The following is a 13873-nucleotide window of genomic DNA, read 5'->3' on the forward strand; positions in this document are numbered from 1 at the left end:
GTGTGTGTGGGGGGGGGAGGGGTGAAATTGTGACATAGTGAAGGAGGTTCAATGCCAGCGATACGAACAAAAGCGGGAGCAATAACCTGTTTCTGTGTCGTCATAATCAAACGTGCTCCTTGCCGACTCGAGTGCACAGTCACGCCGCACACTCGCATCTTATCGCCTCCAAAGTCGCCACAAAACCAAGCTGTTTGGCCCCGGAGGCCCCGCCCCCACCCCCCATCTCCTCTCTTCTCTCCGATTGGCCCGCCGCCTACGCGTCAGAGTCGCATTTAAGCCTCGCGGCACTTCCTCCTCTGGACGACAACTTTTTTTTCTGGGGGGGGGGCAGGTGTCAATCATGTCCGATCGAGGAACCTTCGACACCAACGTGGTGACCGTGACCCGCTTCGTCATGGAGGAGGGCCGGCGGGCCAAAGGGACCGGCGAGCTCACGCGGCTGCTCAACGCGCTGTGCACGGCCGTCAAGGCCATCTCCAGCGCCGTCCGCAAAGCCGGCATCGCTCACCTGTAAGTGGACGCCCACATTTCCTTCTTTCTTCATTTATTTCGGAATTATTAGTCATCATCGATCGGGCGTTTTAGACCCCGTACGGAACATCCGCGTCGGCACACACCAAGCAGGAGATTCTGGTTTGGCTCCAACCAATCAGGAAGTGCATACCTGAGGCCAGGCTCAAACACACACACACACACACACACACACACATCATCCCCTCAACGGGCCCCGCTGTCAAATCTGGTTTGATAGTGCTCAGTTCCCCATTTGTAAGGTGTTCGGGAAGGTGCGCACACGCTGCCGCAGAATTGACAAATAGCGGAGGGAGCCGCAGAAAAGGGGAAACGTCATCAAAGGGGAACGACTGTTGAGCGTGTCAAAATGTAACGAGTCGCACGATGAGGAGGAAACGCCGGCCTTGCGGTCGGAAGGGGCTGAAGGTCTCGGCGGTCGTTTCCCGACCCGGAGAGCGGCGCTTCGACCCCCCCGGCCGTCGAGCGAGATCCAGAGCCCTTGTTCCTGGCGCCGAGTGAGGTGTGTGAAGCGCCTCCGAGAGCACAGCCGGATAAGTGAGACCCCCTTCGCCGTTTGGATGAAAGTCTGTCAGTCTGACAGAAAAATGTCAGTGGCCAAAAAGTACTTCAGCGTTTTATTACTGCCGTGACTCAAGTGAAAGGAAAAAGTAGCCCTTGAACTATTGAAAAAGTCATGGTTGAAAGAAAAAAAAAAAAAGAGCCCACGGTGGACAAAAACAGTCATGTGCAAATTCCCATTTTGGCCCAAAGTAGCAGGATTTGATTTCAAAAGAATACAAATTCAGTGGAAAGGAATTTCCAAATGCGCACAAAGGCTGACGCGGTACAGATGGTGCGTTTGGGCTCCCCCCCCCCCCCCCTTTGCGGCGAGCAGCCCTTTTGACGCTCTGTCCCGTCCCGTCCCGCCCCCCGCGCGCGGCGTGTTGTTCTCAGCTTCGGCATCGCGGGCAGCACCAACGTGACGGGCGACCAGGTGAAGAAGCTGGACATCCTGTCCAACGACCTGGTCATCAACATGATCAAATCGTCCTTCACCTCCTGCGTGCTGGTGTCCGAGGAGAACGACAAAGCCATCGTCGTGGAGCCCGACACCAGGGTAGGAGCGCGCGAAAGCGCCCGCGGGCGGCATTCGGCCCCCGGGTCTGAGCCGCAACGTCTCCCCCCCCCCCAGGGCAAGTACATCGTGTGTTTCGACCCGCTGGATGGCTCGTCCAACATCGACTGCCTGGTCTCCATCGGAACCATATTTGCCATCTACAAGAAGGTGCCGGCCAAGGAGCCGCCGCCGCCGCCGCCGCGCCCCCGAGTCGAGCCACCGCCCAACGGCGTCCGCGGTCTCGTCCCGCAGGCCTCGGAGGACGGCGAGCCTTGCGAGGAGGACGCCCTGCAGCCCGGCAGGAACCTGGTGGCGGCGGGCTACGCCCTCTACGGCAGCGCCACCGTGATGGTGCTCTCCACGGGACACGGCGTCAACTGCTTCATGCTCGACCCGGTCGCTACCTCCTCGGCCTCGTTCGCGGCATCTCCGCCGCTCGACTTTGGAGTCCATTCCGGTTGGTCCAAAACATGGAAAGAAAGAAACGATTTGCATCCTTTCCGCTCTGCAGGCCATCGGCGAATTCATCCTGGTGGACCGGGACGTGAAGATCAAAAAGCGGGGCAAGATCTACAGCTTGAACGAAGGCTACGCCAAATACTTTTCGCCGGCCGTCGCAGAGTATTTGCAGCGGAAGAAGTTTCCTCGGGTAACGAAATTCGAGCGCTATCGCGAGGCGGCGCCAAAGTGACTAGCCGGCGGCTAACGCTAACTAACTCGCTCACGCCCGCCTCACCGCAGGACGGCAGCGAGCCCTACAACGCCCGCTACGTGGGCTCCATGGTGGCCGACGTGCACCGGACGCTCATGTACGGCGGCATCTTCTTGTATCCCGGCAACGCAAAGAGCCCCGAGGGGAAGGTGAGCTCCGGCGACGGCGACGCGTCCGGCTCCAAAGGCCACGTTAAGAGGTCTCGTCCAAAGGTCGACCCTGCAAATTTTCACGCGGCAATCCCGCCGAACCGCAACGAGCCGTTTTTCCCTATTTGATGGGCGAAGCGGCAGAGGCGGGATCGCGCGCTTTGGCCCCGCGGCAAAGTCGACGCCGACGCCTCCCCACCCGAGCCCGGTCCGCCTTCGCCTTTGACGCAGAACTCGGCAAAAAGCGCAACGCGGCCGCGACTTTAAACGTCGGCGTCCAAAGAGTTGCTTTTTCCAAACGGCTCCCCCGAGTGGGATTTTTCAACACATTGGCTTCTTTCTTGAGTTTGATGTTCGACGGAAGCTCGATCGGCGCCGTCGCGGCTGCGCGACCGCCTCGGAGGCGGCGTCTTTAGTTTTTTCCAGTTCGGGGTGCGCGGGGCGACGCGAAAGCTGCGACGCGTCATGATGATATTAACGGGCGGCCTTCTCCCCCCCCCGCAAGCTGCGTCTGCTCTACGAGGGCAACCCGATGGCCTTCATCATGGAGCAGGCCGGCGGCGCCGCCTCCACGGGCTCCGAGGACATCCTGGACATCCGGCCGCAGAGCATCCATCAGAGGGCGCCGGTGGCCATGGGCTCCCCCGACGACGTGGCCGACTACGTGGCCGTCTGCCGCAAGCACGCCGCGTCGGCAAAGTGACCCCGCAAGTCCGTGTCATGAAAGGCCAGCGCGGCCCGCCAATAAAAATGCCGTCAGAAGCCGCTAACGCCTCATCTCGCTCTTCCGGGCCTCGCCGGTGTAACGGCGCCGCGTCTGAAAGAGGAAGCGTCGCGTCGGGCCCGCGCTCGGCCGTGGGACGGCTCCTTTCGAGACGCCGGCAAATCGCCGCCGTCGAGCTTCCGTCCGCGATATCTCCGATACATCGCTCGAGATGGGGGGGGGGGGGGGGGGGGGGTTGTGCAGCCGCTAACTACAAACATGAAGACTTCCTCACTTCAAAGCCCCCCCTCCCTTGTGTCTCCGTGACAACGCACACAAGCAACATACACGTGAAGGGGCGAAACTTGAGCGATGCGTCATTATGTCCAAAAAAGCAAAAGGCAAGCACCCGACGCCGCAAGCCAGTTGCGCGGTCGTCGTCGTCGCCCTTCCGGCGCGGCTCGCGCTCGGCCTCAAGTGGCGCGGCCGCGCTCGGGTTACGCTGACCTTTCGGCTCAAAGGTTAGCGGCGGCTCGGGCGGCCCCTGCAAACTCGACACGAACGCCCGCCCTTCCCAGGGAGCTTTCTCTCTCCTCTTTGGTTTTGTTTTTTGCCGGATCTCCGCGCCCAAAAAAGCTCAGATGGGATCGTGGCCGTCCGCCGGGTGATTTGCAATTCGCCGCTTGAAAGCGAATTTAGGTGTCAAATTCGCACCGGGGCTTCCACGCTTCAATTCAAAAGGAGCCGCGGGGACGCCGCAAAAGGCCGGCGGGAAATCGAAGAGCGAGCGCGCTCTCCCGTCTTGGCCGCGTTCTGCGTCAAAGTTCGGAGGGGCTAAATGTTGCCGTTCTGAAGGTTGCGATCCGCGCACCGAAGACGCCGGGGCGCTGTGGAAAATCTCCGTTGTGACTGCGACACCGCCGACGTCACCTCAACTCCGCCAAAACGGGAGAGGGCGGAACACCGCGGACGGCGCGGTGTTCCGGGCGGATCGTGCGCCGTTTGTGGCCCCCGCGTGGGATCTTTGTGGGGAAACGGGCCGCCGGCTTTTGACGGGATGGCGATCGGCCCACGTGAGCACTCGACAAAAGACGAACCGGCCGCGGCTCTTTCACACGGCGGCGAGCGGCAAGCGATCGCGGCCGACACCCGACACCGCGCGCACACAAATAGCTCCCCCCCGCCCCCCCCCCCCCCCCCCCCGAGACGAACGGCCTCACTTAGCTTCTTCGCCGGGCCGAGTCAGGACGCCGACTCTCAGCGGGAAGCGGCATGGCGGACCCGTCGAGCTTCGACGCGGACGTGTGGACACTGACCCGCTTTGTGACGGAGACGGGCCGGCTGGCCGAGGGGGCCACCGGCGAGCTGACGCAGCTGCTCAACGCCGCCATGACCGCCGTCAAGGCCATCTCCTCCGCCGTGCGCCGGGCCGGCCTGGCCCGCTTGTGAGTAGCTCCTCTTGGCGCGTCTGAAAGAGCGGAAAATCACATTCTTCCAAAGGAAAGGGGATTGGCGAGGGGGTTGTAGACGTGGACAGTTTGTCAATTAAAACTCAGATAACCAACGAATGGGCACGTGCAATGACTTTTTAAAAACAAACCACAAATCTTATTGATCTAGCGCCGAGTGCTGAGATGATAGATGAACTGCAGACAGAATATACAAAGCGGAAGAAACGACTTGACGGTTCTCTTGATTCAGTCCAGCGTGTTGAAGATGGATCGTGTTTGTTCTTTGAATCTTGCACGGGACAGTTCAGCCTCGCTGCTCACTCGGCCCACCTTCGCCCCTTTTTCAACTCAGCTCGGGCCCATGTCAAATGTCATTTTTAGTTCCGCTTTTTTTGGGGGGGGGGGGGCACGTCGCGGGCAGCAGTTTGCATAGCTCTCTGCTAACGTGTTGACAGAAAAAGAAAAGCACACGCACAGCAACCATCTCATCGGATTGCAATCAGCACAAAGCGAGGCTGGAGTCTCGGCGACCGCCCCTTCCGCTTCAGCTAGGTTCTCGACGCCGCAAGATGGCGGCGATGCAAAACTTTGAAAATCCCTTTCTCGTTTTGGCCCGAGTCAAAAAGACAAACTTGGAAGTCTGCGAATCGCAAGCAGCAAAGGTGGGGGGAGGGGCTCACGCGCGTGTTTTGAAATTCCCAAAAGAAAACCCAAGAAGACTTTGGTGTTCTCGCAACGATACTTTGACGTTCAACGCCCGAAGTGAGTTTCTCCCGCGCGGGCTGAATTTTCAAGACAGGGCCTGGCGGGCCGCGTGAACGTGACCGGCGACGAGGTGAAGAAGCTGGACGTGCTGTCCAACCGGCTGCTGCTCAACACGTTGAAGGCCTCCTACGGCACCTGCTGCATGGTCTCCGAGGAGAACGAGGGCCTCGTGGTCACGCCCCAAGACAAGAGGGTCAGCATCCCAAGGCGACGGCGAGCGCGCGCACGCTACGTCTCATCCGTACGTCGGGCTTTGTTCCAGGGGAAGTACGTGGTGTGTTTTGACCCTCTGGACGGCTCCAGCAACATCGACTGCCTGGCCTCCATCGGCACCATTTTTGCCATCTACAAACGGGTGAGTCCCTCGCCAGCTCGCCTTCCGTTCCCTCCGCCGGTTCTTGGTTTTTTTTGCCATCTATCGAGCAGCTTTCCCTCATCTCGTCAATCCGTCAGCCGGCCGTCCGTCAACGCCTCAGTGCCGCTTGTTTGTGGGGTGTTTTTTTTACATGTGTAGCAGCGCCTTGCGGCCTCAAGAGGGCGCAATGTTGTAGCGGGTAAAGGCGATTGCTTTAAGCTTTCCAAAAAAACCCGCAAACTCTCTGAGGCCAACAGCCTTTCATACGGGTCAGGCTCAACGCCAGCTTTTTTTTTTCACGGAGGAGCAGTTTGGCTCATCGAGGAGCGAGGCGAGCGCGGCGTTTCGTCAGCCGTGAATACCAAACTGCATGAAGGGCTGATGCCGCCAACGTTTGAGCGGGCCACGTCACTCGGGAGTAGCGGCCGACAGGCAAAGTGGGGCGGAGCGCACCTTTTGTCCCTAAAGGACGGTCGCGTCGGCGCAGGTGACCGAGGGCGAGCCCACCGAGGAGGACGCCCTCCAGCCGGGCCGCGACATGGTCTGCGCCGGCTACGCCCTCTACGGCAGCGCCACCCTGGTGGCCCTCAGCACCGGCGCCGGCCTCAACTTTTTCACGTTGGATCCGGTGAGTACGGTAGTGAGAGTCGTGCTTGGAGCAAAGTCGAGTGGCAGCGCGTGGGTACGATCAGGCAGCAAAAGTTTTGTTTATTGCCGGCGCGGCCACCGGCCAGGCCATCGGCGAGTTCATCCTGACCGAGAGGAACGTGCGGATCAAGCCCAGGGGGAAGATCTACAGCCTGAACGAGGGCTACGCCAAGTACTTCCAGCCCGCCGTCAACCACTACATCGACCGCAAGAAGAACCCCGAGGTGAGCGAGCCGCCGTCTGGGGGGGGCACAGGGGGGTGAGTTGTATCCCCACGGCAACCGCCGTCGGCTTCCTGTCTGCGATGTGGGCGCTTGGCGGCGGCGGCCACGTGTCGGTGCGGAAGAGAAACGCCTTTCATTTCCGGAAACACGGACAAAATGCGGTGGACGTCGCGTGCGCCTTTTTCCCGTTTTCAGGTCTGAGTCACCGCATTGGCCCCGGGGCGCGTGATGCCCTCGCCGCGACTCGGCGACCGCATGAGCGGAAGCGCCCCCCCGCCCGCCGCGTGAAGCCGCGAGTCGGCTTTTCTCGACGGGGCTCACGCGCAGCCATTTGGGGAACCTTCGCTCATCGAAACCGACGCTTTAGGAAACGCAGCTGCTCCGACGCTTTTGGGCTCTTTTCGTTCCGCGGTAAAGATCTGTTTCGAGTACTTGACCTTGACCAGTCGCCGGCTCATTGGGCTCATTTGACCAAAATGGAACAAGTAGTGAAAAACGAAGCTTTGAGCCGTCAACTGCCACTCCCAGCCAAAGTGAATTGTCATTCATCAAACAAAGAGACTTGACACAACTGCCAAAACAAAGGCCGCGCTCAGCTTCACGCTCACAGACGACTGACGTGCTAACAGCGAGCGTCGCTAGTTGCGCTTTTGGAGGCGACAGAGCACAAAAGAAGCAACGCGTGTACGGCAAATAATCGAAGAATACTCGATGGCATACATTCTTTGTCCTCTGCGAAGAATGGCAGCATCTTACAAAGTCACTTTGAGTCGCAGTCGTTCTCTTTAGATTTTTGTCCGAGTGACCGCGCGGCGCTCCCGCTGGCCAAGGCGAGCGCAGCGCGAGGAGCGGACGCGAGCCGTTGAGTTACAGCCAGAAATAATCCACTGGGTTTCTTGTTTTGCGAGGGCTCATGTCATGTTGGTGTCTTTCGGGAAGCTCGGATACTTTAGTCTTTTCAAGTTCTTTCGTCAAATGTTTCAGCACGATGCGTCGATGATACCGTATTTTGGGGAATCCTTTCTTCTTTGTTGTGTCGCTTTTCCCATCTCACGTGTAGCGCCCTCGGGATGCGGCACGAGTGACGACACTAAGTCCACGATGAAAAGGCAGGTTTTATTCCTGGCAACCCATGAGAACCGGTCTCGCGAACATACAACCAAGTGCATTACAAACCAAATCAAACGTAAAATACACACAAACCTCGCGGGCTCGCAGGCATAAGGGGCGAACCTTCGCCTGTCGTCATCTCGCCTCGTAGGCTCGGTTCTTGGTACGATCGTCTTCTTCCAAAAATGGCGACGCAGAGCTTCCAAAACGTGTCTTTGAACGTGCGCCGGTAAGCGTGCACGGCAACTAAGCTCGGGCGGACATTTTTCCGCGATGATTGGTTCCGGCCAACAATCGCCACTGGATGACGTCAGAACACCAACGATCGAACTGCTTCATGTGAAATAGAGGCCGTAGAATCGCGTCTTCCTGAAATGTGTGTTTGGGGAAAACAATCATTTTTCATATTTTTGGTGATGGCGATTTTCCGTTCTTCGATGGCTCCGTATAATTTGAATTAGTTTAGGGTTTTTTTTTCTTCTAGCGTTAGAGAAATGTGTTTTTTTTTGTCTCAATGGCGATCCCGAACCGGAGCTGTTTTGCTTCTTGCGCCGCAGGACGGCGGGACGCCGTACGGCGCGCGCTACGTGGGCTCCATGGTGGCGGACGTCCACCGCACCATCGCCTACGGCGGCATCTTCTTGTACCCGGCCAACCAGAAAAGCCCCGAGGGGAAGGTAAGCTCGCTCTCCCGCGGCGCCTGCTTTGGCTTTCTTCAGAAAGGCGGCGGGGAAGTGAAAGTGACGAGCGGATGACAGCTGGCGGGGATGACGCGGATGAAGCTTTCTCGTCGCCACCCGAGGAAAGCAAACGGAGACAAACGCTCCAAAGTACCTCGTGAACGACGAGACCAAAAACATTGGACGTTTGCCATCAAGTCAATACTTCACGGAAATGCTCAAATCGCCGATTAAGAATACAATGGAAAGTCATTAGGTGTGTGACACGTATTTGGTTTCTGTAGGGGTGGGGGTGGGGAACAGAGTGGAGACTAAAGTCCCCTTCGCGGGATTCTAAGGTTTAAAAATAAAAAGATGAAAATAGCGTAGTAGCGACAAAGAGCATGACCGAAACCGCCAAGTCAACGGCATCAGCCGGCCGACGTTCACCCGCGCGTCTCGGTGGATTTGTGCGTCTTGGTGTAGCTGCGCCTGCTGTACGAGTGCAACCCGATGGCCTTCCTGGTGGAGCAGGCGGGGGGCGCGGCCACCACCGGCACCCAAAGGGTCCTGGATGTGCGGCCTCGGGCCCTCCACCAGCGGGTGCCCTTCGTGGTGGGCTCGCCGCAAGACGTCGACGACTATTTGGCCTTTGTCCACAAGTACAGCTAGAGAGAGCCTTGGGCCGGACCCACTTTGACCGGCAATAAACTTACCAAAAACATGTCACGAAACTTCAACTGTGGTCCTTATTGAGCCTACAACTGGCATCGTTTTGGTTTGACTCAACAACAATTTGAATGGTCTGGAAAATTGTACTTTTTTTGCAAAACGGTCATAGTTGCGAAGCCCCCCACCCCCAACAACTGTCGGCCATATTTGAATGTAGCCTCCCCGCCTCCTTGAGCAAAGCCACGCCCCTCCCTTAACGGGCGGCTGAGAATGACCATTGGATCCGTTGACCTCGGATTTATCTCGAGGCTTGGTCAATTTCGAAAAGGGCGACAAACTCAAAAGTCGTGTTTCACATTTTTAATGGTCGACAAATAAAACAACAAAACCCCACAGACCTTTACAAGAGGAGGAGTTCCCCGCTCGCCGAGCAACATATGTACAAAGAATAAAAGACAACTAAAATCCAATTTGGCTTGAAACCGGCATCACTTGCCTAAAAACACTCTTGTCGGCTAAAATCCAAAGCCTCCGCTTCGACGCGGCGCATTTTGAAAGCAAAAACAAAAAAGACAAGACGATCCAAGACGGCGCATCCCGTCAGACCAGCGGGTAGCTGGCGGCGGTGGCGATGCCGCAGTGGTTCTTGCGGTCCTTGGCCATGTAGATGTAACCTTTGTCGCCCCACTTCTCGCTCCAGCTGCGGGAGGAGCGCCAAGGTGTTAGCGAGCCGGCGCCGCTCACGCAGGCGGCGGCGGCGTCGTTTCGGCACCCACCTGTTCTTGACGATCCAGTACTTGTTGCCGTCCGTGTCTTCGCCCTCAAAGCCGTAGCCCACCACCAGCACGCCGTGGTCCAGCTCCTCGCTGCTGCACTCCTTCTCAAAGTAGATGCCTTAAAAAAAACAAAAACAGTTTTAAATTGGGATTTTTTTCAAATCTGAAACAAAAGGGGTTTTTTTTTGTCTTGGCTGAGTTTTGTGGCTCTTTAGTGACCCCGCCCCCCACCCCCACACTTGTTTTTTTTTTTGGGGGGAGGTGCAGCCAAAACTGATTTTGTTTTCGATTGAATGTTTTTTTTCCCCCCTTAGCCAAAATATTTTAAAGATGTCTTTTTGGGCGGGCGGGCAACCAACCCGATTGGTAGAACTGGAAGGACTCGTGTCCGGCGTCGATGGCCACCGAGACGGGCCCCACCGAGGCCACGGCCTTCATCAGCGCGTGCTCCTTGCCGGCCGGCACGTCCACGAAGCCCGTGTCGTTGGCAGAGTTGAAATTGGGGTCATAGTGGCACGGCTGGTCGTCCTGCCATGACGACAAACACAGATGCGCCACATCATTAGAAATGATTTTGCATTTCCCATTCGTCCTCATAGGGTCCCCCCCCCCCCATCCCCTGACTAAAGGTTTCCAAAATCCAAATCAGCAGGTTTGGGTAGGAAAAAGAAAAAAAAGGTCGTTTTTAAGACTGCAACCAACGATGATTTTAGTCAGCAATTGATCCCTTCAATTGATGAGGAAAAAAAAAATATTTTGATTTCAGTGTTAATCAATAAATCCTTTCACGTCAATTAATCCCCCACGACCCCTCATCTTTTCATCAACTCACTTAACAGACATGTACTGGGCCTCCCTTTCTATTTCAACATTTGGTCATATGAAAAACTTTTTTTTTTAATATTTAGGATGCAGAATAGATGAAAAACTTTTTGTATTCACTTTTTTTTAATAAACCAATTATGTAATAAAAACTATCCGTCTTTATTTGACTAATATTTGCATCGTTTTTTTTTTTTTACCCCCCAACCCCCAAAAAATTGGCAGCAACAAATCTTTATGGCCAAAAAATGTTTCCCCCCCCCCCTCACCCCTCTGGAAGCGACCATTTTTAGCCCAAATACGTTTTTCGGAATGTGTGAAAGACTACATTGCACAGTAACCACCATTCTTATATTTTTGGCAAAACGGTTGAATGGCAGACGTGGCGTAAAAGGCTTGTGGGGGTGGAGAGAGAGCGAGAGAGGGCCACGTACGGTTCCCAGGTAGGGGTAGGCGTCCTCCGAGTCCAGGCCGTCATTGTCCTTGATGTACTGGAAGGCCTGGTCCATCAGGCCCCCGTTGCAGCCCTCGTTGCCTTCGGGCCGCGAGCAGTCCACCAGGTTCTGCTCGCTCAGAGACACCAGCTTGCCCGTCTTGCGGAAGTGCTGGCCCTCCAGGGCCCCCGTGGTGCTGAAGGCCCAGCACGACCCGCACTGACCCTGCGCACACGCGCACGTCAAGACGGGAGCCCATCGGGGGTTAAAGCCAACATTTTGCTGCGGAAATACATGCGACGCGTTTCGGAAAGCTGAACGCCGCAAGTATGAAAAGGCCGCCGTTTCACTCGAAATACGCGGCGAGCCCATTAGCATCGTTGCCCGCATTAGAAGCCGTACGACCCCCCCCCCCCCAAAAAAAAAGAGGCAATGGGATTTTGCCATCCTTGCTGACCCGGGCCGCTTTGCCCTCGGGAGAGTCGCGAGCGTGCCGATGCGGGGCAGTCCTTTTGTTTTTCGCCGGCGATTTTAACGCGGGCTTGGCGATATCAGCTTGTCCGACGGGGAGGAGCGGGCGGCGGCCAAAGGCCTTGGCCTACATTGCGCCGTGTGTACAAGTAGCGCGTGAGCGGCCGTAACATGGGGGGCGCTCATATGTTGGCGTCAGCCGTCGCGTTCGATGGAAAGCGGGAGGGAGAGGCGGGGGGTGCGAGTGCGCAGTGGAGATAAAGTCCACACACGTTATCTTCCGCGCCGAGGCGAGGCCGCAGTCGGTGACCACACAAACCGGCTTCGCGACTTTGGATTCAGGAAAGGCGCCGCAAACAGCAAAGTGTCGATCGGGTGTCGGGCGGATGTTCCAAGAGCAATCCAAAATCAAGACAGAAAAGGCCTTGCTGGTGGGGGGGTTTTCCCAAAAGGGGCCAACGACGCGGTTTGGCTAATAACGGCTACGAAAGCCGTCATTACCTGGTCCTTGACGGGGGTGACGTAGCCGCGGTCTCGCCAGTCCAGCGAGCGCGGCGCCTCCAGGAAGTTGGGCTCCATGAAGTGCGCTCCTTTGGCCTTCTTGCGCAGCCCGCCGCCACGCTTGTAGCCGTTCATGATCTGCCGGAACTCGTCGCGCGTCTGAGGACGAGCGCCGGGTTAGCCCGGAAGGCGAGCGACAAGAGGGAGCGCGTCGGACCCCGCGGCGTACCATGTCTCCAAAGTGGTTCATGCCCAGGCTGTAGCTGTGCTTGCCCAGCGAGTGCTCCAGGTTGTGCAGCTCGATCTTGCGCAGGTTCTTCTCCCACACCATCCTCCTCCAGCCTTCCTCCGTCTACGACGACGTCGGCTCAGGCGCGTCTCCACAAAGCCGTCCAAACGCAACCGCGGCGGCATACCTGGTGGTACTGCTTGGAGTGCCAGCTCTTCCACAGGTCCCAGTGCTCATCCAGCTGAGGGTCCAGGCTGCTGCTGGGGGGGGCGGCGGCGGCGGCGCTCAGGCACAAAGCCAACAGGGCCATGAGGGGCGACATGCTTGCGGCGACCTGCGGGGGCACCACCGCAAAACATTTGGGAAAACGAATCTCTCTCGATCAATACATGAAAATTCCAAAGCGCGTCTTCGGCCGTTCATATTCCACAGCTCTCTGCACATTGAACACAACGGGCGCCGCTTCGTCAATGAACTGACCAAAGAGAAACTCCACCCGGGACGATTGTTGAAGCCGTCAATGCAAATGTGGCCTCAGGCCGTCCCCAGGTAGACGTGACGTTGGCATTCAAGCCGTCAATTGGCTTTCCTTCCCTTCCATAGCATGTACTTGTTTGGAATGTTCAGGACAAGTGAAATAAAAAAAAAGCCAGCGAGGATGACCGAAAACATTTTTGGTTTGTTTTTGTTCATTTCGCTCGCCGGCTCGTGGCGCACTCGGTGAACCCTGTCAAGTGTCCGCCGAGTGCAACTCGAAAGCCGGCGTCGAGCTTCCTTCCCGTCCACCCAACGACACGCGCGACCACCACCGACGCTCATTTGGCCCCGCCTCGTCCGTCTCCAGTCATCGGGATCCGAGGACAAAAGGGCTCCAACCTCATAGGTTGAGGTTCAAATATGGATAGAAAACGGAAACTGCTGTGATCATAGGTTTTTTTTTTCTTCCGGTTTTTTTCCCAGTCACGGGATCTGCGAAGGCGAGCCAAGAAAAAGTGGGCCATCCCATTTGCGACGTGGAAAACGAACAGTGAAATTAACAACAACAACAAGCAAATATCTGAAGCTATTTTCTCGCCACGTTGACCTTCTTTCGCACCCTTCGAACGCGAAAACAAACGGGCGTATTTGTTTCAGCCGAGAGGCCAACAAAAGGCAAGCCGAATTCAAGACGGCAACTGAAACCGCCCGACAGTGATTAAAAAGGTCGATTTATTTAGGATGAAAATCTCCATTTGGACGAGTCGTCGTTCGTCACCCGTCGCTCTTACTACGGGCGACAAATCCCCACGATTACGCCAAATTAAAGGCACGTATCAGGCTGAACTATCGTCACCGAGAGGGAGTAAGTCTTCATAATTGGAATAACCAGAGCTTACTTCGGCCATACTTACGGGCAGCCCTTTGGAAGCAACCGCTTCGGAGGAAAAGAAGAAAAATGATCCGACTGCGGCGAAGCCACACAAACTTTATAAAGGCTTTGAGTGGCAGTCGCGACCCCGCCCGCCAAGCTCTCTCATTGGCCCGCGCCTTGTTTGTCCCGTTTCGAAGGACGACCCTGG

The 13873-nt window shown here is 56.8% G+C and overlaps 3 protein-coding genes and 1 long non-coding RNA gene across 9 annotated transcripts; 2 read left to right on the forward strand and 2 right to left on the reverse strand.

The window, feature by feature from the left end:
- Window positions 1–277: 277 nt before the first annotated feature.
- Window positions 278–3718, forward strand: LOC147204461 (fructose-1,6-bisphosphatase 1-like). 3 transcript variants are annotated; one of them, XM_086111837.1, is made up of 7 exons: window positions 288–513; window positions 1471–1633; window positions 1709–1801; window positions 1886–2029; window positions 2145–2282; window positions 2375–2494; window positions 3000–3259. In XM_086111837.1, the coding sequence occupies exons 1-7, from the start codon at window positions 344–346 to the stop codon at window positions 3195–3197; spliced, it is 1026 nt and encodes a 341-aa protein (XP_085967963.1). In that variant the 5' UTR covers window positions 288–343; the 3' UTR covers window positions 3198–3259. The 3 variants fall into 3 exon arrangements, with proteins under 3 accessions (XP_085967961.1, XP_085967963.1, XP_085967962.1); XM_086111835.1 differs by having other exon boundaries at window positions 278–513; window positions 1886–2282; window positions 3000–3718; XM_086111836.1 differs by lacking the exon at window positions 288–513 and adding an exon at window positions 544–1036 and having other exon boundaries at window positions 1886–2282; window positions 3000–3718.
- A 751-nt stretch (window positions 3719–4469) lies between these two features.
- On the forward strand, window positions 4470–9143 carry fbp2 (fructose-1,6-bisphosphatase 2). The gene is made up of 7 exons (XM_086111841.1): window positions 4470–4642; window positions 5444–5606; window positions 5676–5768; window positions 6256–6396; window positions 6503–6640; window positions 8308–8427; window positions 8896–9143. The coding sequence occupies exons 1-7, from the start codon at window positions 4470–4472 to the stop codon at window positions 9079–9081; spliced, it is 1014 nt and encodes a 337-aa protein (XP_085967967.1). The 3' UTR covers window positions 9082–9143.
- LOC147204463 (uncharacterized) lies at window positions 4584–8006 on the reverse strand. 2 transcript variants are annotated; one of them, XR_015100975.1, is made up of 3 exons: window positions 7844–7989; window positions 7361–7730; window positions 4584–4665 (listed from the first exon to the last, which is right to left on the reverse strand). It is a non-coding gene; the product is annotated as an uncharacterized LOC147204463 (long non-coding RNA). The 2 variants fall into 2 exon arrangements; XR_015100974.1 differs by lacking the exon at window positions 4584–4665 and having other exon boundaries at window positions 7157–7730; window positions 7844–8006.
- A 283-nt stretch (window positions 9144–9426) lies between the features above and the next one.
- ctsla (cathepsin La) lies at window positions 9427–13870 on the reverse strand. Of its 3 annotated transcripts, none has more exons than XM_086111839.1 (8): window positions 13706–13870; window positions 12502–12648; window positions 12315–12437; window positions 12086–12244; window positions 11114–11338; window positions 10217–10385; window positions 9858–9975; window positions 9427–9781 (listed from the first exon to the last, which is right to left on the reverse strand). In XM_086111839.1, exons 2-8 carry the CDS (start codon window positions 12634–12636, stop codon window positions 9682–9684), a joined length of 1029 nt encoding a protein of 342 aa, XP_085967965.1. In that variant the 5' UTR covers window positions 12637–12648; window positions 13706–13870; the 3' UTR covers window positions 9427–9681. The 3 variants fall into 3 exon arrangements, with proteins under 3 accessions (XP_085967965.1, XP_085967964.1, XP_085967966.1); XM_086111838.1 differs by having other exon boundaries at window positions 13691–13779; XM_086111840.1 differs by lacking the exon at window positions 13706–13870 and adding an exon at window positions 12795–12813.
- Between the last annotated feature and the right edge of the window lie 3 nt (window positions 13871–13873).

The sequence above is a fragment of the Hippocampus guttulatus genome, chromosome 5 (genome assembly GCF_054856545.1).
Source record: "Hippocampus guttulatus isolate MCC_2025c chromosome 5, RoL_Hgut_1.0, whole genome shotgun sequence".
Lineage (NCBI taxonomy): Eukaryota > Metazoa > Chordata > Actinopteri > Syngnathiformes > Syngnathidae > Hippocampus > Hippocampus guttulatus.

Coding starts and splice junctions, on each gene's coding strand:
- LOC147204461 (XM_086111835.1), top strand. CDS start 344: ATGTCCGATCGAGGAACCTTCGACACCAACGTGGTGACCGTGACCCGC. Junction 1,634..1,708: donor TCGTGGAGCCCGACACCAGG/GTAGGAGCGCGC, acceptor CCCCCCCCCCAG/GGCAAGTACATCGTGTGTTT. Junction 2,495..2,999: donor CAAAGAGCCCCGAGGGGAAG/GTGAGCTCCGGC, acceptor CCCCCCCGCAAG/CTGCGTCTGCTCTACGAGGG.
- fbp2 (XM_086111841.1), top strand. CDS start 4,470: ATGGCGGACCCGTCGAGCTTCGACGCGGACGTGTGGACACTGACCCGC. Junction 5,769..6,255: donor TTTTTGCCATCTACAAACGG/GTGAGTCCCTCG, acceptor GCGTCGGCGCAG/GTGACCGAGGGCGAGCCCAC. Junction 6,641..8,307: donor ACCGCAAGAAGAACCCCGAG/GTGAGCGAGCCG, acceptor CTTGCGCCGCAG/GACGGCGGGACGCCGTACGG.
- ctsla (XM_086111838.1), bottom strand. Junction 12,438..12,501: donor ACTCCAAGCAGTACCACCAG/GTATGCCGCCGC, acceptor ACGTCGTCGTAG/ACGGAGGAAGGCTGGAGGAG. Junction 9,782..9,857: donor TACTGGATCGTCAAGAACAG/GTGGGTGCCGAA, acceptor CTCCTCCCGCAG/CTGGAGCGAGAAGTGGGGCG.